At 35.3% G+C, this 27,585-nt stretch overlaps 1 protein-coding gene across 3 annotated transcripts in view; it reads left to right on the forward strand.

Annotated features, from left to right (window-relative positions):
- SYCP1 (synaptonemal complex protein 1) overlaps positions 1-27,585 on the forward strand; it is a gene marked incomplete at both ends in the record, with an annotated part of 173,016 nt that overhangs the window by 12,073 nt on the left and 133,358 nt on the right. For all 3 annotated transcript variants that reach the window (XM_082615943.1, XM_082615944.1, XM_082615945.1), the window contains 5 exons: positions 3,581-3,654; positions 16,011-16,069; positions 17,309-17,378; positions 17,986-18,059; positions 20,809-20,917. In XM_082615943.1, the coding sequence (XP_082472069.1) occupies positions 3,581-3,654; positions 16,011-16,069; positions 17,309-17,378; positions 17,986-18,059; positions 20,809-20,917 (386 nt within the window). The remainder of the gene's footprint in view (positions 1-3,580; positions 3,655-16,010; positions 16,070-17,308; positions 17,379-17,985; positions 18,060-20,808; positions 20,918-27,585) is intronic.

Below are 27,585 nucleotides of genomic sequence, written 5' to 3' on the forward strand. Positions count from 1 at the left end.
AGTGTACAATGTAATGATTGATATATGTATATATTGCAAAATGATCACCACAATAAGTCTAGTTAATATCCATTACCACATATAATTACAGATTTTTTGCTTTGACAAGAACCCTCAAGATCTACTCTCTTAGCAACTTTCAAATGTACAATATTACTAACTATATTCATCGTGCGGTATATTACATCCCCAGGATTTATTTTATGACTGGAAGTTTGTACCTTTTAACTTCCTTCACTCATTTTGCCCACCTCCCACCTCTGTCTCTGGCAACCATCAATCTGTTGTCTGTATCTATAAGTTTGTTTTCAATTTTTTTTAAGATTTCACATATAAATGAGACCATATGGTATTTGTCTTTCTTTGTCTGAGTTATATCATATAGCATAATGCTCTCAAGTTCCATTCATAATGTTGTAAATGACAGGATTTCCTTCACTTTTATGGGTGTATATATATTCTACACTTTATTTATCCATTGATAGTTAGGTTGTTTCCATGTCTTGACTGTTGTAAATAATGCTGCATTGAACATGGGGATGCATATACCTTTTCAAGTTAGTATTCTTGTTTCCTTTGGATAAATCCCAAGAAGTAGAATTGCTAGATCATATGGTTTTATTTTTAATTTTTTGAGGAAACTCCGAACTGTTTTTCATAGTGGCTGAACCAATTTATATTCCCACCAGTAGTGCACAAGTGTTCCCTTTTCTCCACATCCTCACCAACACTTGTTATCTCATCTTTTTAATAATAGTCATTCTAATAGGTGTGAGGTAGTATCTCATTGTGATTTTGATTTGCATTTCCCTGGGGGTTAGTGATGTTGGGCACCTTTTCATGTACCTGTTGACCATCTGTATGTCTTCTCTGGAAAAATCTCTGTCCAGATCCTCTGCCCACATTAAAATCAGATTGTTTTTTGCTATTGAGTTGCATGACTTCTTATACTTTGGATATTAACCCCTTATCAGATATATGATTTGCAAATATTTTCTCTCATTTAGTATTTTGCCTTTTAATTTTGTTTATGGTTTCCTTTGCTGTGCAGAAGCTTTTTAATTTGATGTAGCCCGCTTGTTTATTTTTCCTTTTGTTACCTTTGCTTTTGATGTTAAATCCAGAAAATCATCACCTATGTCAAAGAGCTTACTGCCTATGTTTTCTTCTAGGAGTTTTATGATTTCAGATCTTAGGTTCAAGTCTTTGATCCCTTTTGACTTTATTTTTGTGTATGGTGTAAGGTAGTGGTCCAGTTTTGTTCTTTTGTATGTGGCTGTCTAGTTTCCCCAACACCATGTATTGAAGAGACTGTCCTTTCCCCATTCTATATGTTTTTGGTTTCTTCATCATGAATTAATTGACTGTATATCTGTGGGTTTATTTCTGGACTGTCTATTCTGTTCCATTGATTTATGTGTCTGTTTTTATGCCAGTACCATACCATTTTGGTTACTATAGCTTTATAATGTAGTTTCAAATCAGGAAGTGTGATGCCTCCAGCTTTGGTCTCCTTTCTCAAGATTACTTTGGCTAATTGGGGTTTTTGGTGATGCCATACAAATTTTGGTATTGTTTGTTCTGTTTCTGTGAAAAATGCCATTGGAAATTTGAGTGGGATTGCATTGAATTTGTAGATTGCTTTCACTAGTGTGGTGTTGTGATTTATAAGAAAAAAATATATATTTGGTCATTCAGATGACCAGAATATATTTCACATATATATTTAGTTTTCATCCATCTTTCCTGACTCACAACTCCTCAAACCCTTGGAATTTCCTAAATGTTGAGAGTGAAAAGGTGTCTTGTTATGCTAATGAGGTGACTTTTGGACCCCACCTAAGGATAGGGGCTGGTTGCCTGGAGAGCCAACCAAGTGGTTAGAGGATTGGAACTTCCAACCTCTGGGGACGGGGCGAGGACCTGGAGGTTGAATCAGTTGCCAATGGCTAAAGATTTAATCAGTCATGACTATCTAATGAAGCCTCTGTAAAAACCTGAGAGGTCAGGGTTCGAGAGGTTCCTGGTTGGTGAACATGTGGAGATTTGGGGAGAATGATGAGCTCGGAGAGAGCATGAAAGATTCTCACCCTTTCCTCATACCTTGCCCTGTGCATCTTTCCCACTTGGCTGTTCCTGAGTTATATCCTTTTATGATAAACCAGTACTCTAGTAAGTAAATTGTTTCTCTGAGTTCTCTGAGTCATTCTAGCAAATTAATAGAACCCAAGGAGGAGGTCATGGGAACCTCTGATTATAGCCAGTTGGACAGAACCACAGGTAACAACCTGGGCTTGCAACTAGCATCTGAAGTTGGTGGGATAAGGGGAGGGTAGCAGTCTTATAGGACTGAACCCTTAACTTATGAAGTCTGATGCTATCTCCAGGTAGATGGTGTCAGAATTGAATTGTAGGACACTCAGCTGTGGTGCCCAGAATTGCTTGTTGGTGTGAGGAACCCCCTTCCAAATTTGGAATTGGTACCAGACTCCATTTAGGTAGTGTGGACATTTTAACGATGATAATTCTTCTAATTCATGGACACAGAAGATTTTTCCATTTATTTGTGTCTTCTTCAATTTCCTTCATCAGTGTGTTATAGTTTTCAGTGTGCAGGTCTTTTACCTCCTTGGTTAAATTTATTCCTAAGCGTGTTATTCTTTTTGATGCAATTGTAAATGGAATTATATTCTTAATTTCTCTTCTGATAGTTCGTTATTAGTGTACAGAAATACAACTGATTTTTGTATGTTGATTTTGTATCCTGTAACTTTATTGAATTTGTTTATTAGTTCTAACAGTTTTTCGATGGAGGCTTTAGGGTTTTCTATATATAATAACTTGTCATCTGCAAATCGTGACAGTTTTACTTTGCTCTTTCTGATTCAAGTGCCTTTTATTTTCTTGTCTATTGCTGTGGCTAGGACTTCCAATACTATGTTGAATATCAGTGGCAAGAATGGGCATCCTTGTCTTGTTCCTGATCTTAGAGGACAAACTTTCAGCTTTTCAGGGTTGAGTATGATGTTAGCTGTGGGCTTGTTATATATGGCTTTTATTATGTTGATGTAGGTTCCCTCTGTACCCACTCTGTTGAAAATTTTTATCATAGACGGATTTTGAATTTTGTCAAAAGCTTTTTCTGCATCTGTGAGATGATCAGAGGTCTTATTCACATAATTAATGACTCTTCAGAAAATTACTTATTTTATGTTTTGAAGGTAAGATAGCTAGAATATTTCTGGGGTAATTAGTAATGAAAATCCCAATCCTCTCTTCTCATTTTATTTCTTAGGTGAATCTGGAACTGTTTACTAAAAGGTTATTGAAAGCTACTTGGGCAGAAACTTTTTAAGGAGCTTTTCACTTTAAAAGGAGGCAGTTATTAAATCATCTTTGCTAATAGTACAGTCAACCAATTTTTCCTTCATATAGTCACTTATGAGCGATATGTGGTATATATTAAATATTATGATGTTTTAAGAATTTCTTTAAAATTGTAACAGTAATGTTTCATAACTTTTATATATTTTGATTTTGAGATAGATTACACTTATGCAAACTCTTTCCTCTGTTTCAGGAATAATGCTACAAGGCATTTATGTAATCTACTCAAAGAAACTTGTGCCAGATCTGCTGAAAAGACAAAGAAATGTAAATATCTTTCTAATTTTATATGATTTTATCAATTTGTTGTTATTACTTTAATGGTGGGGGGGTGGAGAGGGGAACAAATAATATTTTCAGTTTTTGGAACCAATTAAAAACTTTTTTTTTAATTTTTAAATTTTTATTTATTTATTTATTTGGCTGCATCGGGTCTTAGTTGTGGTACGTGGGGTCTTCATTGCAGCATGCAAGGTCTTTTGGTTGTTGCATGTGGGGTCTTTTTGTTGCAGCATGTGGGCTTCTCTCTACTTGTGGTGCACGGGCTCCAGAGCACGCAGGCTAGGTAGTTGTGGTGCATGGGCTGTCTAGTTGCGGCATGTGGGCTCCAGAGTGTGCAGCCTCAGTAGTTGCGGCATGTGGGCTCTCTAGTTGTGGTGCGTGGGCTCTAGAGCATGCAGGCTCAGTAGTTGTGGCACGGCCTTAGTTGCCCTGTGGCATGTGGTATCCTAGTTTCCCGACCAGGGATCGAACCCATGTCCCCTGCATTGGAAGTTGGATTCTTAACCACTGGACCACCAGGGAAGTCCCAGGAGCCATTTTTTATTTGAACAAGTTATATGTGTCTCATACCATTTCTTTATATAAGTAGTACCTAGATTCTCAGTTCTTTGAGCTTTGAAATGTTCTTCAAGCTTTTTGAAAGATAATATATTTTAAAAGATATATATTTACTTGCCATTTATGGTTAATTCTCATTTCAGTTAAAGTGTGATCTTGAGACTAACCTTCTCTTCTGTTTGGAACAACCAGGAAATTGAATCAAGAATGATATATAGCCATGTTCATAATAGAAAATACTGATGGAGGGCTATGCTGAAAGCACAGTGCTTAAGAATAGCAGTGTAGTATTTATTTATAAATAGAATTCTCAAATTTCTTCTAAAGAAACATTGTTTTAAAACATTCTATTAAGGTTGTGGTACATATGTGAAAGTGCATGTTTTTATTTTATGCATATTTTGATGTTAATTGTAAAGTAGGAATTTTTTTCATTTTGATGAAAAACATAATCTGATTTTCAAAAATAATTGTTTTTGTCATTGTCATTAATCTGCCACTAGGTCTACTTTGTTGTTTGTTTGTTTCTGCCAAGAATCTGTTGGGAAATACTGTCTACCTGCTTTTTTGGGATAGACTCTATTTTTCAAATTTTAATTGATACCACACAGCTTAAGAGCTTGGACTGAAGAGATAGATAGCCCTGTGCTCAAATTCAAACTTTCAGTTGTTATCTGCTTGACCTTGAATAATTTGAATAATTTATGTAATCTCTGACCCTCTGTTTATTAGTTAATAAAGTACCTCTTAGTGTTGTTTTGAGAATTAAAGTAGTTAATAAATACAAAATGCTTAAACAGTACAAAGTGCTCAATAGATGTTAGCCGTTATTATTATTTCTAGTATGCAGTATTGCTAGTTATTTTATTCTTGGTCTCTGCCTAAAGTACTTTGCTTTTGCAACTATATATACCTTCCAGAATGTACTGTACCACTATCAGCTCTTCCACGATACCCTGTTTATTCAACTTGCAAGATTAACTTATCTGTCTAAATATAAAAAGTGGTGAAAAGTATATGGATGGGGTAGAGAGATAGTATATGGACTGCATTGTAGAAAGTAACCTGGGCTAGAGAGACAAGGCTGCTAGTTCTTTCTTCCATTTAGTTTTAAGCTAAGTCAGATATCAGATGGTGGGAGAGGTCTGAAGAAACTTTTAAACATTTTTAGGTGATCTCTTAAGTGAACTAAAGAGTATATCTTTTTTTTTTCATATTTCAGTTTATTTATTTATTTATTTGTTTGTTTGTTTATTTATTTATTTATTTATGGCAATGCCACATGGCTTGCAGGATCTTAGTTCTCCGGCCAGGGATTGAACCCGTGCCCTTGGCAGTGAAAGCACAGAGTCCTAACCACTGGACCACCACAGAATTCCCCTAAAGAGTGTATCTTTATGTGACATGTAGATTCTTTTTTTCCTAAAACATCTTTTATTTATTCTATTATTATTATGATTATTATTATTTTTAAAATTTTTATTGGAGTATACTTGATTTACAATGTTGTGTTAGTTTCAGGTGTACAGCAAAGTGAATCAGTTACACATACATATACATATATCCACTCTTTTTTAGATTCTTTTCCCATATAGGCCATTACAGGGTATTGAGTAGAGTTCCCTGTGCTATGTAGTAGGTCCTTATTAGTTATCTATTTTATATATAGTAGTCTGTATATGTCAGTCCCAATATCCCATTTTATCCCTTACTCCCACCTTACCTCCTGGTAACCATAAGTTTGTTTTCTACATCTGTAACTCTATTTCTGTTTTGTAGATAAGTTCATTTGTACCTTTTTTAAGATTCCACATATAAGCAATATCATATGATATTTGTCTTTCTCTGTTTGACTTACTTCACTCAGTATGATAATCTCTAGGTCCATCCATGTTGCTGCAAATGGCATTAGTTCATTCTTTTTTCTGTCTGAGTAATATTCTGTTGTATATATGTACCACATTTTCTATATCCATTCCTCTGTGGATAGACATTTAGGTTGCTTCCATGTCCTGGCTATTGTAAATAGTGCTGCAGTGAACATTGGGGTGCATGTATCTTTTTGAATTATGGTTTTCTCCGGATATATGCCCAGGAGTGGTGGAACATATGGTAGCTCTATTTTTAGTTTTGTAAAGAACCTCTATACTGTTCTCCATAGTGGCTGTACCAGTTTACATTCCCACCAACAATGTAGGAGGGTTCCTTTTTCTGCACACCCTCTCCAGCATTTACTGTTTGTAGATTTTTTGTTCATGGCCATTCTGACCAGTGTGAGGTGATACCTCATGGTAGTTTTTTTTTTTTTTTATCTTTCAGATGGTAAAATTGTTTTTTTTTAAGATACTATAATTTATTTATTTATTTTTGACTGTGTTGGGTCTTCGTTTCTGTGCGAGGGCTTTCTCTAGTTGCAGCAAGCGGGGGCCACTCTTCATCGCAGTGCATGGGCCTCTCACTATCGCGGCCTCTCTTGTTGTGGAGCACGGGCTCCAGATGCGCAGGCTCAGTAGTTGTGGCTCACGGGCCTAGTTGCTCTGCGGCATGTGGGATCTTCCCAGACCAGGGCTTGAACCCATGTCCCCTGCATTGGCAGGCAGATTCTCAATCAGTGTGCCACCAGGGAAGCCCTCAGATGGTAAAATTTTTATTGGAAATACCTGATCTATATTTAGAACTCATAAACGTACAGTTGAAAAAAATAGATTCACATACCCAAGTTGTTCCAAACACACTTATAAGTTTTCCAATCACTGAATCAAGAAATGAGTTTTAAATTTAATTAAAATGAAATAAAATGAAAAATCAGTCCCTCCATCTCATCAGCCACATTTCCAAAGGTCTGTTGCTCACCTTTGGGGCATTGGAGGTCTAGATAATACTGTTAAGCCTAAGTCTGATTGTACTGTTGCTGTGCTCCTAATTCTCCAGCAGTTTCCCATCACACTCAATGGAAAAGTCAAAGTCCTGACAATGGTCTGCAAGGCCTTTCATGTCTGCCACTGCCTACTCTTCCATCCTCATCTCTTGCTTCTCTCCCCCTCATTGACTCCACTCTGGCCACCTCAGACTCTCCAGAACTACTCCCACTTCAAGTTCTTTGTCCCTGCTGGTCCCTCTGTCTGGGATGCTCCCACCCCTCCTCAACATCATCTTGTGCTGCTCCCTCACTTCCTTCAGGTCTTTATTCAAATACCATCTTCCCCTAGGTTCTAGCCTAGCCACTCTATTGTACATTGATGACCCCAACCCCTACTGACACTTCAAGTCCTTCTTCCCTGAATTGTTTCACTCCTGGGCAGTCAATCACTATCTGACAAACTCTAGATTTTACTTTTTTGAGATGTTTATTATCTTACCTCCTCCCACAATGGAATGTAAGCTCTATGAGATTAAAATTGTTGTCTGTTTATTCACTGCTGGATCCCTGGCCCTGAGCATATCACTTGTTGAATGAATGTACCTCATGGTAGTTTTTTTTTTTTTTTTTTTTTTTTTTGCTGTACGCGGGCCTCTCACTGCTGTGGCCTCTCCCGTTGCGGAGCACAGGCTCCGGACACACAGGCTCCGCGGCCATGGCTCGCGGGCCCAGCCGCTCCGCGGCATGTGGGATCTTCCGGGATCGGGGCACGAACCCGTGTCCCCTGCATCGGCAGGCGGACTCTCAACCACTGCGCCACCAGGGAAGCCCCTCATGGTAGTTTTGATTTGCATTTCTCTTAATTAGGGATGTTGAGCTTTTCATGTGCTTTCTAGCCATGTGTATGTCTTCTTTGGAGAAAAGTCTTTTTAGGTCTTCCACCCATTTTTTGACTGGGTTGTTTGCTTTTTTGATATTGAGTTGCATGAGCTGTTTGTATATTTTGGAGATTAATTTCTTGTCGGTTGCTTCATTCGCAAATATTTTCTCCCATTCTGAGGGTTGTCTTTTTGTTTTGTTTATGGTTTCCTTTGCTGTGCAAAAGCTTTTAAGTTTAATTAGGTCCCATTTGTTTATTTTTGTTTTTATTTTCATTACTCTAGGAGGTGGATCAAAAAAGATCTTGCTGTGATTTATGTCAGTGTTCTGCCTATGTTTTCCTCTAAGAGTTTTGTAGTCTGTGGCCTTACATTTAGTTCTTTAATCCATTTTGAGTTTATTTTTGTGTATGAGGGAATGTTCTAATTTCATTCATTTACATGTTGCTGTCCAGTTTTCCAAACACCACTTATTGAACAGACTGTCTTTTCCCATTGTATATTCTTGCCCTAAAAAATCTTAATACTTGCCTTATATTTACTGTAAACTCCATCTGTATTCTTGCCGTAAACCTTTATTTTTGCTATTGTAATTTTCTCTGTCTTTTATTTATTCATTCAGCATTTTAAAAAGTGCCTACTATGTGCCATGAAATGTTCTAGATGCTGAGGGAAAACAGTACTAAACAGACAAAACTTCTGCTATTATGGAGTATGCACTCTTGTAAAGGGACATATACCATAAATGAATAAATAAAATACATGTTGGGTGATGACAACTGCTTAAAAAGAGAATATTTTGGGATAGGGTATTTGGGGAAGTTTTTTTCTGATTAAGTGGTATTTGATTAGAGACCTGAATAAATGAGGGAATGTATCATGTAGCTATTTTGGGAATGAATATTTCAGGCAGAGGAAACAGCAAATGCAAAATCCCTTAGATGAGAGCCTGTTGAATCTTTTCAAGTCATAACAGTGAGGTCACTGTGCTGTTCCTTCCATATTTCTTACCTTTTTTGTATCTTTCGTCTTCTTTTCTCATTGTGCTCCCTTCAGGATAATTTCTTCTGCTTTCTTCCAGTTCACTAATTCTCTATTTAGCTATTTCTAAACTGTTTTAAAATTCATCTGTTAGGCCTTAATTTCTGCTCTTGTATTCTCTGATTCTGTTCTTTAAAAAATATCTGTAGTGTTACTTTTTAGAGTTTCAAATTCCTTGCAGAAATTTTTAAGCTCATTTTTTTTTGTCTTCATGAGCATAGTAAGCTTAGTTTTATTAAATTTTTTGTCCAGCAATGCCAATATCTGGGATCCCTTGGGATCTGTTTCTGTGGTTTGTTGTTTTGTAGATTCTAGTTCTTGTTGTTTATCTCATTATGTACTTCATTATTTTTGATTGTTTGCTTGAGACTTAGAATGATGTGACATTTTCCTAGTTCTTTGAATGCTGAGAAATTTTAGATTATATCCTGGACATGTTGTGAGATTCTGGGTCTTGTTAAAAGTCTCCTGGAGAATGTTTGTTTGTTTGTTTGTATTTTAGCAGATAGGCAACTCAAGTTTAGATCACAGGTTCTATCTTACCTTTTGTGTGCCGGGGTTCCATTATCAGTTCAGTTTTCAAAGCTTTTGCCATGTTACTCTGCATCTGTTTCATGTACGCTCCACTCAAGGTTAGATTAGTTCTGGGACTTGGATAGTGATTTCAGAGCCTTTGCTATATTTGCCTTGGGTCTATCTTGTACATGCACATCCTCCCTTTTCCCTATGGGACTTGTGCCAAGTCATACAAGTAATTAGGGAATCCCCTTCTCCAGTTCTCTCTAGCATCGCCCCTTCACCCTCAGCCTTACAGGGGTCCTGTCCTCCTGTCCTTTGGTGAGAGACATGGAGTTTCTCCTGGGGTTTTATATGTCCTTGCTGCCATGGCTGCTGTAGCTCCACTACTGGAGCCACCCTTGGGGCAGTGCTGGAAGAGAAAAAAAAAAAAAAAGAAAATAAATTAGGATTTCCTTTTGCTTTTGCAGTTCTGCTGGGCCCTTACATTTTAGTAATGCTAGGAGAGGAGGTAGGAAAAAAACTAAACAAACAGGAAACTCGCCTTCACATGAGTCATTTCTTCAAGATTTTACTTTTCTTCCCAATCTACCTGCTTTTGCTTACTTTTCAGATTCCTCGAGTAGTTGCTTTATGGATTTCATCCAGAGTTTTTAGTTGTAATCAATGGGAGAGAAGGGCTATCGTGGGCTTATTCCATCTTGACTGACACTGGAAGTTGGTTTAGGTTTTCTGAGTTATAATCCTCAACCTATTCTTGGCCTGATGATTCATCATTATCTTTTTAGATCTTTGATTCTTTCAATAATTCAAAAAATTCCTCCAGATTTTTGTCTTTAGGAGGAAGGTTGGTCTGAATTATTTAGTCATTACCATAAAACAGAGTCCTGGATGCTTTTTCAAAATATAGATCAAATAATGTCACTGTCTAATTTTTCAGTGGCTTTCCATAGTTTTCAGGATAGCATGGTGTTTTTCACTTCCCTTCACCTTGCCAAATGTTTTCACATGTCCCACATACACAAGCTCATGGAGAACTACTTGTTAACCCCTAAACAGATTATACTTCTGAGTTTTTGCATATGTTTATTGGCTGATCCTCCTTCCTTCTTCATCTTGTTAATTCATATTTGTCCTTCAAAACTCAGAGTAATTATTACCACCCTTGGGAAATATTCCCTATTTTTTCACTCTGACTTAGATGCTCCTCTTCTTTTACTTAGTACCCTTAGTATACCTTTACCATGTATTTATGAATTCCTTCAACAAATATTGAGTACCTACTACATCTCACTGTAAGCTTGCAGGCAAGGGATCATGTCTTATTTGACTCAGTATATTCAACACTTTGCACAGTGTCTGTGAAGATAGCAGGCAATAAATAAATTCATGAATGAATAAAGAATAAATTTGTTCTTAGATGTACCCTAAAAAAGAGAAACCCTGGGGGCTTCCCTGGTGGCGCAGTGGTTGAGAGTCTGCTGATGCAGGGGACATGGGTTCGTGTCCCGGTCCGGGAGGATCCCACATGCTGCGGAGAGGCTGGGCCCGTGAGCCATGGCCGCTGAGCCTGCGCAACCGTAGCCTGTGCTCTGCAATGGGAGAGGCCACAACAGTGAGAGGCCCGCATACCTCAAAAAACAAACAAACAAACAAACAAACAAAAAAACCCCTTTAAATGGCTGTCTATTGCTCACATTAAGTACACTGGAATTCTTTAGGCTGCCATTCGAAGTACTGCATACATTTTTTTTTTTTGTAGCCTTATTCCTTAATCTAAATTACTTAGTGTTGAAAAGGACTTTAAAGCTTTTTGGTCTATTTACATATCCATTGCTTTAATTCTTTTATAGGAAATTAATAATTTCCTTTGTGACTACCAAGTGGTAGTCTCTTTCCTGTGTTTGAACATATTCAGTGTTGGAAACCCACTAACCCCGAGGCTGTCATTTAAGCACAGCTCTTATTTTTATGTTGAAATCTCTCTCTCTCTCTCTTTTTGTTTTTTTGGCCACACCACGCAGCTTGTGGGATCTTAGTTCCCCACCAGGGATGGAACCTAGGCCTCATGCAGTGAAAGTGTGGACCTCCAGGGAATTCCTTGTTGATATCTCTTATACTGAAATCTCTTTGTAGTTTCTCTCTTCTTATTGTAATTCTTCTCCTTAAGGCATACAGAAAAAGTCTAAGCACTTTTTTATCTCTTTAGACTTTTGAAGGTGGTTACTTGTCCTTTCTGAATCTTGTCTTCTTCAGCCTAGATGTTTTAAGATTCTTTGTAGTTTTGTTATTTTGGTTGATCTGTTTGAATATTGTTGTTATATTTAGGAGTCCAGATCTGTATTAGGTAATCTAATGTGTAACTTGACCTGTGTAAAGGACTATTGCTTGTCTAATTGTAGGTGTCATTAATGAACTCTAAAGTCAGCTTATTTGATAGTCACATTGTATTATAGGCTTTAGTGACTTCACTAGTAATTAAAATCTTTCACTTTTTTTTTTTACTTCATTCTTTGCAAGTGCATTTACATTTTTGGATCCAAATAGCATTCTTTGCATTTATCCCTACTGGATTTCATTAGGCAGACCTGTGTTTTAATCATGTACCACCACTTATTATTTTGGGATCCTAGCAAATAACATAATTTTTCTGTGTCACACTTTTGTTATCTGTGAAATGGGGATAATCACAGTTCCATTTATCTATACCTAGATTTCTACCTAAATATATAGTATATGTATTTATGCATATATTTTTCCCCTTGCCAGGACTCTGGCATTTTCTTGATCCTTATAATTTACAGTTTTGTCAGTGCAACCATTTGGATCTATAGGCACCAGTCTATTTCTTTAGACCAGGAAAGCCTTATGATATCTTTGGTCACTTATTCTTATTTCTGTTTGGGCATACTTATTATTTGTTTGTTGGCCCTCTGTTCTTCATTTCTCTAATTGTTTTAATATTTGTTCCCCCACCCCTTCAACTTATATTTGTTTCCTGTATTAGGAAACAATTTGACTTCTGAAGTATCAGTTCTTTCCTGTCCTGTCTCTAATCTCTAGTTCCTTTGAGTCTCTCATTATCTAAGCCATTGCCCCTTTCCACCTTATTTATTTTTTCTATTTAATTCACCCCATTTCTTAAATTTCTAATATGGCCTGTTCTTTCTTTATGACTGTAACTTCCTCTTTCACTGAGACCATATTTTCTTGGTTCTGTTGAGAATACCAAATAGTTTTCTGAAATTTTCATCTGAATTCTCTAGAGTTCATTTTCAGAGATAGGCTGTTCCTTTTAACATCTTTCATGTTCCCTTTTCTTTGTTTGACAGTATTTTTTCATAGGCCTCGTGTAGGTTTTCTAACCATATACATCATTGAAAAAAGCAAGAACTATCTAGACTAAATAAACAAACTAGGTGATAAACTGAGCTTGGTCCTAGTATAGTGGTTGAATCATCTTTTTATATTTATAGTTGTACGGCAGGTCACTGAGCAATTTCTAATGTTTTCACCTTGCATGGTTCTACTTATGGTAGCTGAATCTCTTTTCTGTCCCTTCTGTGTGGTTTTCTCATACTCTGATGAATTTTGTAGAATATATGATTCTGAGTGATTTTAGTCAACAAACTCAAGTATGCACAAGATTTTTATGTCTTAAAATGTTAAAAAAATATTAATTTTAAAGATTTTTTATATCTTTATATTTATTTTTTTATATTTTTATGTCTTTTTTATATCTTTATATCTTAAAGCCTTCATTCTGCTAGCGTGGAAGAAATTATCTCAGTAAATTTGGGAATTTTTCTTCTTTCCCTGGGATTGTATGTAAATTTGGGGGTGCCCATATAGTACCATGTGGTAGAGAGGGACGTTTGTTTCTCAGTCATCTATCCTCTGAGACTTTTCATCATTTCGATTGGTATTTCAGTTATTGGTCCACATAGATAGTTGGTGAGCTGCTCCTCATACCAGTCCTCAGGGCCTATTCAGGTATGCTGGTTCTCTGTGCTTTATCACACCATGCTCAGTTGCACAACGTGTTGGAACAAGGGAAATTGTGAAGCTGTTTAAGGCCGTACCTGTCTATATATATTTCACAGGCATTTCTTCTCAGGTTTTGTCATCTTCCTAGAGTTATACTGAAGGAAAAAAAAAGCACAGCCCCACTCTACTCTTAGTTTACCCTAATTCTCTGGGATTTCTGTGTTCCCCAACCCTGAGGCTTAGCTTGGTGAGGGTAGAGGGCTACAGAACCCTTTCTTTTTTATTTATTTATTTATTTATTTACATCTTTATTGGAGTATAATTGTTTTACCATGGTGTGTTAGTTTCTGCTTTATAACAAAGTGAATCAGTTATACATATAAATATGTTCCCATATCTCTTCCCTCTTGCGTCTCCCTCCCTCCCAACCTCCCTATCCCGCCCCTCTAGGTGGTCACAAAGCACCGAGTTGATCTCCCTGTGCTATGTGGCTGCTTCCCACTAGCTATCTATTTTACGGTTTGTAGTGTATATATGTCCATGCCACTCTCTCACTTTGTCACAGTTTACCCTTTCCCATCCCCATATCCTCAAGTCCATTCTCTAGTAGGTCTGTGTCTTTATTCCTGTCATACTCCTAGGTTCTTCATGACATTTTTTTTCTTAGATTCCATGTATATGCGTTAGCATACAGTATTTGTGAACCCTTTCTTAAGTACCTGCCAGAATCTAATAAGCTCTCTCACCTTCCCCTTTTAAAGGCTTCTTCCTTACAAACTGGTAAATATTTCTTAGGTCTAGAGGATGGAAGCTTTGTTCTGACTTATATATTTTGAAAATCTATTACTTGTTTATATCTTGAATCTTTCCCCTAATCCCAACACTGGGCTTTTGAAACTCAAAGACATTTTCTTTGCTTTTGGTTGAATCATTTCTTATTTAAGATGATGAATGCAGCAAGATCTAGTTGGCCAAATTAGGGCAAAGTAAGTGTGTGTGTGTGTGTGTATGTGTATGAGAGAGAGAGAGAGAGGAGGGAGAGGGGAGAGAGAGGGAAGGGAGGAGGTGGGGGTGGGGAGTTTAGATAGATAGATAGATAGATAGATACCAGGAAAACCAGGGAGTTTAGATAGATAGATAGATAGATAGATACCAGAAAAACCAAAAAGGTAGGCTTATATTGTTACAGTATTATGTCAGTACATTAGAACACTCTGCTACCAAAGTCCCTATGCCACCTGTAGCAACTTGCTCCTGACAGCTGTAAAGTACATCTATACCAATTTATTTTCTTTTTTGTAGTTTTATTTATTTGCTTTTCAGTACTTGCCTATTGGAAGAATGACTGGAGGATATTTTGGAAGTACTGGTGGTAGTGGTAATGGGAAGATTGGAGGTGTTGGCAATAAAATGCAGTTCTTTGGCGCAAATAATTTCTGTGGAATAAAAGGTTTGTTGCTAAATGTGTTTGTTAGTGAATATGAGACAGTGAATAGATGGAGTGAGAAGGATGAACCATCTTTCTGTTGAAATGCTGATGTGTTCTGTCTCTATTTCTTTAAATTTTCCAGCCCTTTAATATTCAAATAAAAGTGGTTTGGCTCCTGTTCCATGTGCTAAGTCTAGAGCTCTCTCCAGTACTTTTGAGGCGTTTAGGATACTTGTATTCTTCTAAAGTGAGTTCATTTGGCTCTTCATTAACGTTTGAGTCTATCGTAGCTGCCGTTCTCTTGTTTTGCAGCTTATTACTGAGAATATAGGACTGATACCCTCCTTTTAGTCTAATGTGGTTTCTGTGATGCTTGGCCTTACCTGGGGGAATGATGATGGGACAGCTGCATTTCTTTTCCTGCCTCGTGCCTTAATTCTCTACAGCACCACCTATCAACTCTAAGTTTTACTGACTTTACTCAAGGCTTGAGTATAGTTAGAGGGAAACATTGCTCAGGTTAAAAAAAAAAACCGAAAAAGAAAACCCTAAAAAATATTATACAGGACTTACAGGAGATTTGTCCTTGGGGCTACACCTATTCTTAACTTCTTCCTCTGGTCTTGAGATTTATCTTCTTTCCTGCCTCTTCAGAGATAGAGCAGAAACAAGAGTGAGCTTTGCCTTTCATATGTGCTTCATGAATCTTAAATATACAAAGGAAAAATACTTCATAGACTAGTAGTTAAATCCCTACTTATTGTAAAGGCTAAAACTGTAAATATATTTTACAAAGTTTGAATAAATTAATGAATAGTAGTAATTCTATAAAAGGAAATTAGAGATAATTGAACAGTGCCTAGCTTTTGAGGTTGATGTCATGAAGTATGACCATACCTTACTATGAAGCTGCTTTTGATACTACTTTAAAAGACTCAAAAGATATACCAGTGCCCTTTACTAACACAGATTTTTAAATATTTTAATGTTTACCGGAGACATATGAGTATTATCTTATTGGAATTGTAATTGTTTTAAAATTTACTTTTGAAATATTTTATATTTATGATAGATGAATATGAGCGGGAAGAAACTAGGCAAGTTTATGTGGACCTAAATAGTAACATTGAGGTAAGTGGTATTGAAAATTTGAATATTTTAAACAGAGGCATTTCTAAGCAAATTAGAGTGATAGCTACAAAGATATGAACAATTGTTCTTGCTACAGGGATTATTATTTATCTTTTGATATATGATTATATCCAATAAAATTCCCAGGGTTCTATATATACCATGAGTATTAATGTTCTGTTTTTTAGTATTTTTTGAATTTACATGTTAGTGACACCATTTAACTTAATTTATTAGATATTAACTCTGTGTCAGAGACTAGCACATTGTGACACTTAACCATTAATTTGAAAAACATACCAGTATTATCAATCTGTGTCTGTTGCCTATTTACCTTTTTCACCCCATCCCCTATCATTTTCCACTTTGCTTCTCTTCTATAGTTGTTCCTTTCTTTTTTGTTTCTCAAACTTGCTAAGCTCTTTCTGATCTTGCTTCTTTGAATTTGTTCCTTCTATCTAGAACTTCTGTATCCAAGATCTTATGCAAACTCATAAGCTTCATTCTGCTTTTTTATTATCCGCTTTACTACTTTACCTAAAATGTCTTTCTATTCAATTATCCTCTATCTCCTCACCTTGTCTAACTTTTCTGAAGAGCACTTAAAACTACATGATATTTATTTGGTATACACGTGTGTGTGTGTATGTGTGTGTATATATTCTTTTTTACACTGGAATATAAGTTAGTTCCAATAGGGTAAGGACTTTGTCTTATATCCTAAGTGCTTAAAACAGTGCCTGGCACATAATTGACACTCAGTAACTATTTATTAAATGAATAAATGAATTCATCCAATTTTACAAATCAGGATTTGTTGAATGTGAATGAACTCATGCTGCCAGGTAATGGAAGTATAATTTGAACTCTTATGGGGAGAGACCTCACAGAGGTTACACTTTAGTGAAGACAGAAATACATAAGCAAAAATCAATAGAAAATTACAGATTTTGATATGGGCTATTAAATAAATGACTAGAGTACCAACAATTGTTTTGCTGCTGTTTGGTGATATATAACCTGTCTTCAGTGCCTTCAGATACCTGGGAAGCTACCTTAATAGGCACTCTTAATATTTTAGTAAATTATTTAATTCTTAAAAGTTATAGAATTTTCATTATTCAAAGTTATATAGTTTTAAGTATAATGATCACATGATACAAATTTATTATTTTCATTGTTTGAGGAAAGCTATTTAAAAAGTCTAAGTATGATTCTTAAAAGTTAAATGTATTTCAGAAAATGATAATAGCTTTTGAGGAACTTCGTGTGCAAGCTGAGAATTCCAGACTGGAAATCCATTTTAAGTGTAGGAATCCTTATTTTTTATGTTACTCTTTCGCTGTTTATTATTCTGCTAATGTTTTCATACCTTCAGCTTGATGCCTAAACTATTGAAAATTTCTGTATTGTATATGGTTTTTTAAGCCCCTCAAAATCTTGTGGAATGTGGCAGGGAATTGGTATATGTTAAAAATACCCTTTTGGCTTCAAAAGCTACATTTTCCCTGAAATCAAATTATGGTTTGTATAATGGTGTGAGTTGGTGATTTGAAGTGTGATTTGGTCTTATTTTTACATTTCTTGGTCAAGTTGCATGTTAAAATAATAATACACATACACATTTAAATCTGTTATTTCAGACTAGTGTGTTATAAAGAAAAAACTTTTATATATCTGCTATTATAAGAAAGATGGAATTTTAAAAAGTTATTGTAACTTTGATATTATTTAAATTCTTTATTTTACTAAACAGAAAGTTAGCAGCAAGGAAATAGCAGTTTTAACTTGTTAGAAACCTTTGGGGTTTAATATCTAGATAAATAAGGAAGTGAAATAAAGTATCAGAAAGTTAAAATTTTGTTTATTATACAATTATGTGAAGATATTAAAGTGTATTTGTTTTATTTTTAAAGTAAAGGAAGATTATGAAAAAATCCAACATCTTGATGAACAATACAAGAAGGAAGTAAATAACAAGGAAAAGCAGGTGTTTTTTAAAAATCAACTTTCTTTATTCTTTATACTCGCTAATTCATGAGATACTTAAAATTTCAAGAGAAATTTGTACTTGCTGCCTGCTTGATACATTTCTGAGATAATTTTAATATTATACATATTTAAATATATTTCCCATTTGCCTTAATTTCCATTGACTCAAATTTATACATACTAAATGCCAGCCCTTTTTAAAAATCAGTGAATCTTCTACAATATTTATATTAGTGGGTTTTAGGACATTGCTGTAAAAATATATTATTTTGTGAGAAGTTTTGTTCAGGCAAAAACCTCATAAAATACAAAGATGATGATGATTGACCCCTCAACCCACATTCTGCAGTTTATTTTGAAATACACTATTTATGACACCAATGAAGGGGAACTAAAACATTCTTTTGCTTCTTTCTATTAATGACACATAGTGCGAGACTTGAAAATGGTGAGTCTGTGTTCTTTTGCAGTCACAAGAATGTTGATTTCAGATGATTATTATGCCAACTTTAACAGTTTCAAGCCTTCTGAATCCAGAATGGAAAATGAAATATAGAAAGGAATCCTCGTCTCTCTACTTCCCCCTATTTTTCCTGAGTTTTTATCTGACTTGCCACAGATACCTTGTAATTATAGATAATAAGGATATCTACTTGAACAGTAATGGCAAATGTTAATTGAAAGTACAGAGAAGATTCTCAGTTTTCTTTAAGTTCTGGTTAAATGATAGAATTCTGATTTATGTGTTATACTTCAATCTTTTGAAAGAGTTAACAACTTTTTCTGTATTTTAACTATTTTTAAAACCAGATTTCTGAAAGAAGGAGGTCTTCTTAAAATTTAAAATTGTGCTTGTTATTACAGAACACAGAAATAGAATAAAGTGCGAAGAAGCTTGTTGGAATCCTGGGTACATGAGCAGAGCTTACAGATTTGGGGGGTTCCCTGTAAAATTATGCTGTGGCCAGCTAGTGTTTTTGTTGGGGGGCTCCTACATGTCATTATTTGTAAGGCTTTTTTTTTCTGGAGTTCTCCAAATTCCTGCCTGGGAATGTAAACTTTGCTGATGGCATTTTGGGGCTGGGTTGGCAGGGTAGGAAGGACAAGCTGAGTCTCATCATTCCATATGCTGACTTCTCACTAATATCCTTTGTCTCCACCCCTTCCTGTGCCTGGAATACCCAGGTTTAGAGATTCTTTTTTTCAATTTGATCATACCAGTGTCTCTTATAAAGATGGAGTAGGTTGGTTCTCTGACTACATTGGCTTTCAGGGAGTAGAGTCCAGGGAAGGAGGGTTAAGAGGGCCTAGGGAGGTCTTACTACTCTTTGCACACTTCCAGTCTCCTTATACTTAGTCTCCTGTTTCATACCTACCTTCCACAGTGTCTGTTGCTTCTAATTCTTGAAACATTCTGTTTCTTTGGGATTGAATTATCTTGCTTCTCATTTGTAATCTTCCCTGTGTAGACTCTTAGTTTTTTTTTTTTAATTTTTTTAAAAAAATTTATTTTTATTTATTTATTTGGCTGCGTTGGTTCTTCGTTGCTGTGCACGGGCTTTCTCTAGTTGCGGTGAGTGGGGGCAACTCTTTGCTGCAGTGCTCAGGCTTCTCATTGCGGTGGCTTCTCTTGTTTTGGAGCACGGGCTCTAGGTGCACGGGCTTCAGTAGTTGTGGCACATGGGCTCAGTAGTTGTGGCTCATAGGCTCTAGAGCGCAGGCTCTGTAGCTGTGGCGCCTGGGCTTAGTTGCTCCACAGCATGTGGGATCTTCCTGGACCAGGGCTCGAACCTTTGTCCCCTGCATTGGCAGGCAGATTCTTAACCACTGCACCACCAGAGAAGCCCCTAGACTCTTAGTTTTGACCTTGCTTTTCTATGCTAAATCATTTTCTGTTCCTTCTAACTGCTTTCCTTTTTTACATGTTGTGGTTTGGATTATAGAAGTCTTGTGGTTTCATGGAAGATGAAGTCCATCTTTGTTGTTTTCCTGGTTATTTTTTGGGTGATTTGAAGATGAAAATAGGCCATATAGAGGTCTTTCTGCCATGTTGAATCTGCAAGTCTTCAGTCTTTCTTTATGAGTTTATCTTTCACCTTTTCTTTACATGCACTCTGTATTCTAGCCATCTGAATATTTTCAGTTCTCTGAATAGAAGCATGATCTCTTGATCCTTTGTGTTCTCATACAAGTCTAGAATGTTCATTTATTTCCCCTGCAGCCTGATTAATTTGTACTTGTCTATCAAGACTCAGTTCAGTTCTCTGAGAAGGATTAATTTTTGATTACCTCCCCCAGGACTGATTTAGGTGTTCCTTTCTTGATTCCTATAACATTTTTGTCCTATTACTAATAATATTCAAGTATAGTTGTTTGTTTCCTGGTCTAGGCTGTGAGTTTCTTGAAGGTGAGTTCCATCATCTCTGTATATTCAGTGTGTATTATGGTTTCTGGAACAGATTAGGTGCTCAATAATATTTATGGAATAAGTGAATGAGTAGATTTCAATATATAATCTTCTAAGTGATAACTTAAAATGCATATGGTAATATTGGGTATATTGCATTAGTTTGTTCATTCCTTCATCCAATAAATGTTTATCATGCAGGCACATACTAAATGCCAGGCACAGACAGCTAAAAAGCATATAAGCAAGTACATAAAATAATCACAGGTAATGATAAATGCTAAGGTGTCATATTTAATTTTTCATATTTATAATGTATTATTTAAATATTTCATTTTAGGTATCACTGCTATTGATCCAAAGTACTGAGAAAGAAAATAAAATGAAAGAGTTAACATTTCTGCTAGAGGAGTCCAGAGATAAAGTTAATCAATTAGAGGAAAAGACAAGTAAGAATTTATATAAGAAAATATAAGAATGTCTTATGTATTCCTCTTGTTATGTTTTAAATTTAGCTTTCATTACAAGTTTTTTGTAATGCTTTCTAATGCTGTAATTCTCCACCTAGATTGGAACAGTTGGAGGAGGGAATAATAGTCACTTAAGAAGATTTTTCAAAGTATATGTGCTCCTTTTTTCCCTTTTCATACTGTCACCTTCTTCAGAGTTTCAATAAGGTGCTCCATGAAAACAAGGATCTTTGTCTTTTTTTGTTCATTGATGCATTCCAAGTGCCTGGCATATATTAGGCACTCAAACATCTTATAAATAAATGAATACTCTGGGAGCACTATGGAGGGGATTATTAATTATTCTTGGAGCAAGGCATTTAGAAAAAATTGTTAGTTAAACTAAACCTTAGATGATTAAAAGTTCACTAGACAATGAATTGGAGGAGGGAGTGTAGGCAGAAGAAATGGCTTGTGCAAGTCATGGAAGTGTGAAAATTAGGGTATATTTGAAACACTGATTGGTGTGTCTGTATATTTGAAATACTGATTGGTGTGTCTGTATCTTAAAGAACTCAGGTAAATGACACTGGAAAAAATGTTTGGATCAGATTATGAAGGATCTTTAGTGTCATGTAATGTTTAGACTATCTTATTATTGAGTATTTTTCAAACTTGTTCAACTAGTAAGGCACTTGAAAGGTATACACTTTGTGAAATACTATGTCCCTTTCAGAACATCATAGAGATCTTGTGACATTTTTCACCTTTCTCTTAAAAATGTGGCAAATAATTATCTAGTTCATGCTAACCTATGCCTGCTCATTTCACCTTACTGTCACTACTATATCCTATACTCCAGATATACTGAAATTGTTTAACTTCCTTACCTTTTATGTTCTTCCTATGTCACCATCATGCTTTTGGCTACTTACTCTGTCCAAAATGAACCTCCTACCTCCTCTCCAAATCTACTGGCTAAATTCTAGTGAACTCCTTATTGTTAAGAGTGGCTTAAGCATTACTTGTGTGTCTCCTGTGACCATGAGTGCCTTGAGGGCAGGCACTGTGTCTCACTAAATATCTTTGTAACTCTAGTGCCCAGAATATTGCTATGTATATATAATAGGAGTTTAATAGGTGTTAGGATGAATGAATGAATATTTAATCTTATATAAACTGGAAACAACTTATTGGTAATAAATAACATACAATGTGATTCTGCAGACTCATAACCACTGAAATATATTCATTTAAGTTACTTTTCATTGTTTCCCATATGTATGTATCTTCCATTTGTTTTTCTCTTTGTTTCAACTTAGAGATCTTCTATTGACCTGTTACCTAACCCTGCCTTCTGCTGTGTCTAATTTGGTTTTAAACTCATTTACTGAATTCTTAACTTTAATCATATTTTTTCCTTCTAAATTTCCATTCAGTTATTTTTCTTAAGATTCCAATTCTCTGGTTAATTCTCCTCTTTTAAAAATGACATTTCATCCTTTTTGAATATATTAATCATTGATATTTTATAGCTATTCTCTTTTTATTTCAATATCTGGCTCACCTGTTGGTCTGTTTCTTTTTTAAAAATGTGATAAAATACATATAACATAAAACTTACCATCTTAATCATTTTTAAGTGTACAGCTCGGTGGTGTAGATACATTCACATTGTTATGCAGTCATCACTAGTATTTATCTCCAGAACCCTTGCAACTCTTTTCATGTTGCAAAACTGAAACTCTGTACCCATTAACCAGTAACTCCCCTTCCCTCCTCCCCTCAGCCCATTCTACTTTCTATTCCTTTACAGTCTTACTTTTTAGTGATTTGTCCTTATCTTTTGGTGTGCCCAGTAATTTTTTGATTGAATTCCATACATTGTTATAAGAAAAGTTAGAGGCTCCGGATGATATTGTCTTCTGTTTGCTAGGGAGAAATTGGGAGTGTGGTGGGCTGATTACTATAATGCAATTAGAGGCTGAGCTGAATGAAGGGAAATAGTCAAGTTTATGAGGTTTTTTGAGTGTTCAGTTTTGTTTCTTCAGCTCTTTGAGACCCAATAAAACTATGCTCTTTTTTTTATCCCCTGGCAGTGGCCCTCTGCTGGGACCAAGCCAGCATTTAGACCTCTTGCTCATACCCAGAATCAACAGATGTCAACTGCACTTTGTCAGTTCAGTTATCAGGAGTTCTTTCTTAGGAATCTTAGCCTCTTTTGTCCTTTCTGTTTCGGTTTGTTTCGTGTTTTCTAGTTATTTTCAGCATGAGAGTTGTTCTGTTACAGACAACTTCACTCTGCCTGGAACTATCCATTTAAATGAATTATGATCAGCTAATTTTTATTTTTAATATTTTCTTGCTATTACCTAATTTTTGTCGCTTGCCAATACTTGTTGCCTGCTAAAGAGTGTCAGTGATCAGAGATTTAAGAAATAAATTTAAGGGGAGAAAATTTTGATTATTTTCTTTCTGTGTATTAAGAGTACTATACTTTTAAATAGGGTTCTGTTTGGAGGGGGTTTGGGTTTTTTCATGAGGCCACATATCATTCATCCTTGATTAAAACCCATTACTTTTTTTCATTCTCTTATCAACGTTGGCTTTTCTCCCTGTCTTAACCTCCTATTGTTCTTCTACTTTCCAAACTTTGTCTTTGAAACCCTTGCTCTTCTTACGTAGCATATAAAAATTTTTTTCCCTCAAAACCTATTAATGAAAGTTTTCTTTACCTTCTGGCTTTAACAAATTTGAGGTCTCTGCTTCCTCTGCTATCCTTTTGAATGGAAGCTGCACATTGTCCTACATTCCATGTATAATGCAGTTGGAAGGCAGTTGGAAACTTTCTTTTGGATGTATATTACCACTTTCAAACCATTACTCATTCTTTCATCTGTTCAACTTTTATTAACCTCCTTTCTATCCTGTGTCAGGCACAAAGCTAATTATGGGGAATGCAATTATTTATTATTGCATCCCTGCTTTCTGGAAGAGAATTACTGTCAAAGAGTTTTATAATGGATATTGACTTAGCAAATGTGCTTTTTTTTGGCATATATTGATATTGTCATATGTTTTTTTCTTTAATTTATTAGTGATTATTTTCTAATGTTAAACCTAATTTTCTAATATTAACTTTTTATCCCTGGTTATGAATCTACTTTTATTATTATTTTTATGTTATTTTATTCAATTTTACATATTGTTTGATTAAGGTTATTTTTAGGACTTTTTTGGCATCCACATTCGTAAATTAGATTGGTTTGTAATTTTTTTTCTCATACTTTCTTTACCAGATGTTAATATTGAGTATATCCTAGCCTAAAAATGAGTATAGAAGTGTTTGCTTATTTTGTATATTCTGAAAGAGGTTAAGTATGGTTTGGGTTATTTCTTCCCTGAATGTTTGGTAGAATTCACTGGTCGAGTAATCTGTCCTAGATTTATTAATTTTAGGGGGAGTGATTTTTAAATTTCTGGTTTCATTCCTCTAATGGTTTGGAAATATACAGATTTTCTATATCTTCTGGAATCAGTTTTGTTCCATTAGTTTTTTCCTAGGGGTTTTTGCTTTTTTTATAAATTTTCTAAATTTTTTTGCATAAATTTGTTTTTAGTTTCCCTTTAGTCTTTTTAATATTTTGGCTTTGTAATCTTCTCTAGTGTATGTTTGATTTCTATTTCATTATATTTGTAATCTTATCATCATTATTTCCTTCCTTCTACCTACTTTGTGTTTATTTTTCTAACTTCTTCAGATAAATTTTTAGCTTATTTATGCTTATTTTAATATATGCATTTAAGTCTGCAATATTTTCTCTAAATACTGCATTAGCTGTATCTCACACTTTTAATATATGTTCTTTTAATTATTGTTGTGTTAAAAGTATTTTATTATTTCCTTTGGGATTTCTTCTTTGATCATTAGGTTATTTGGAAATGTGCTTATTTTTCAACCAGATGGTGATTTTCTAATTGTTATAAAAAATAGATTTATAGCCTAATTGCATTGCATTTTCTATAGTTATTGGCTGGAATATCCAAAAATGTGTACTAGATCAAGTTGGTTAATCACTTGTTCAAATACTTTGAATTTTTGTTGATTTTTTTGTCTGATTCTCTATGAATTATTAAAAGTAACATGTTAAAATCTTTTATTTGGGCTTCCCTGGTGGCGCAGTGGTTGGGAGTCCGCCTGCCGATGCAGGGGACACGGGTTCGTGCCCCGATCCCGGAGGATCCCACATGCCGCGGAGCGGCTGGGCCCGCGAGCCATGGCCGCGGAGCCTGTGTGTCCGGAGCCTGTGCTCCGCAACGGGAGAGGCCACAGCAGTGAGAGGCCCGTGTACAGCAAAAAAAAAAAAAAAAAAAAAATCTTTTATTTGCTGATTTTTAAATTTATTCTTTTATTTCAGTTGGTTAGTGTTTTCTCTATTTAGATACTATGTTTTAGGTGCATACAGATTTAAAAATGTTATATGTCCTTGGTGAATTGTATTTTTTTTATCATTATGAAGTGAATCTATTTATCTTGGTAATGCTATTTGTCGTAAAATTTTTTTCCTTATATTAAAATAGCTCAACATGTTTTATTTCTGACTTCATAGCTCTGGGATGAATACCCAGGAGTGCAACTGCTCAATTGTATGGTAATTGTGTATTTAGTTTCAAAAGATACTGACAAACTTTTCCAGAGTGGTTATAACATTTTATAGTTTTACCAGCTATGTGTGTGCCATCCTGTGGGAATCTGGTATTGTCAATTTTATTTTAACTATTCTAATAACTGTGTAGAGATATCATGTGGCTTTAATTTACATTACCCTGATGGCTGATGATCTTGAACATCTCTTAGGTGCTTATTTGCCAGTTAATATCTTCAGTAAAATCTCTCTATGTGTCTTTTACCCATATTCTAATTGGATTATTTGCTTTTTTATTGTTGAGTTTTCTTTATATATTCTAGATAATAGTCCTTTGTTAGAACTGTGGTTTGCAAATATTGTCTCCCAGTCTGTAGGTTTTCTTTTCATCCTCTTTTAAAACTATGCATATTTTTAATATCTTTCCAGTATAAAATCAAGGTCTATATCATTTGGTAAATGTTACATCTTATGCTATAATTTCCTAATTGGCTTATACATGTACTATTTATTTATTTATTTATTTATTTATGTCTGCATTGGGTCTTCGCTGATGCGTGCGGGCTTTTCTCTAGTTGCAGCGAGTGGGGGCTACTCTTCATTGTGGTGCGCGGGCTTCTCATTGCAGTGGCTTCTCTTGTTGTGGAGCATGGCCTCTAGGCACACGGGCTTCAGTAGTTGTGCCACATGGACTCAGCAGTTGTGGCTCGCGGGCTCTAGAGTGCAGGCTCAGTAGTTGTGGCGCATGGGCTTAGTTGCTCTGCGGCATGTGGGATCTTCCCAGAGCAGGCTCGAACCCGTGTCCCCTGCATTGGCAGGCGGATTCTTAACCACTGCGCCACCAGAGAAGTCCCTACACATGTACTTTTAATAAATAATCAATTCCAGTGTTTTCAAACAAATTATACATTAAAGTGCCTGTTTTACTGCACACTTGCTAAAACTGAATGTAGTAATTAGTTTGTACAAATGTGATGGGTGAAATATATATTATAGTAGGTTTTAATTTGCAAATATATGATTTGTAATGAAATTGTGCATCCTTACCTGTTATTACAGATATTTCATTTCTTTTTTGGGAATTATATTTCTCCTGCTATTTATAATAAATTGTCTTTTTACTGAGTTGTAGAGGCTTTCTATATATGTATGGTATTAATCTTTTCATTTTTTAACTGCCTTTATTGTTAACTTTCAAACTGCCTATATTATTAAATGTGAAGTGAGTTTCTTATAGCCAGCTTGTAGTTAGAGAAAAAATTCTGTCAATCTCTTTTAATTGATGTATTTAAACCATTTAAACTTATTGTAATATGGGGATATATGTATACATATAGCTGATTCACTTTGTTGTACAGCAGAAACTAACATAACATTGTAAAGCAGTTATACTCCAATAAAGGTATTAAAAAAATTAAAAAAGAAATTAAATTTAATGTAATTATTGATATGTTAAGGCTTAAGTCTGCCTTTTTCTTTTCTTTGATTTTTGTTTCTGTTTTCTATTTTCTGCCTTCTTGTGTGTTACTTGAAAATTTTTTAGAATCCCATTTTGACTTATGTATATGTTTTTATGTGTATTTCTCTATAGATTTTTTTAATGACTGCTCTAGGTATCTTACGTATTTTATATACCTATATATTAATGCAGTCTACTGGTGTTGTCATTTTACCAGTTCCAGTGAAGTAGGGAGCTTTCCTCCCTTTTATGCTTTTACTCTCCCTATTTATGATATAATTGCCTTAAATATTTCCTTTACATACATATAGAACCACATGAGGCAGTGTTATATATATATTTTAAATCTTTATTGGAGTATAATTGCTTTACAATGGTGTGTTAGTTTCTGCTTTATAACAAAGTAAATCAGTTATACATATACATATGTCCCCATATCTCTTCCCTCTTGCATCTCCCTCCCTCCCATCCTCCTTATCCCACCCCTCTAGGTGGTCACAAAGCACGGAGCTGATCTCCCTGTGCTATGCAGCTGCTTCCCACTAGCTATCTATTTTACGTTT

The sequence above is a fragment of the Mesoplodon mirus genome (assembly GCF_964341445.2).
Source record: "Mesoplodon mirus genome assembly, chromosome: 3".
NCBI classification, from domain to species: domain Eukaryota; kingdom Metazoa; phylum Chordata; class Mammalia; order Artiodactyla; family Ziphiidae; genus Mesoplodon; species Mesoplodon mirus.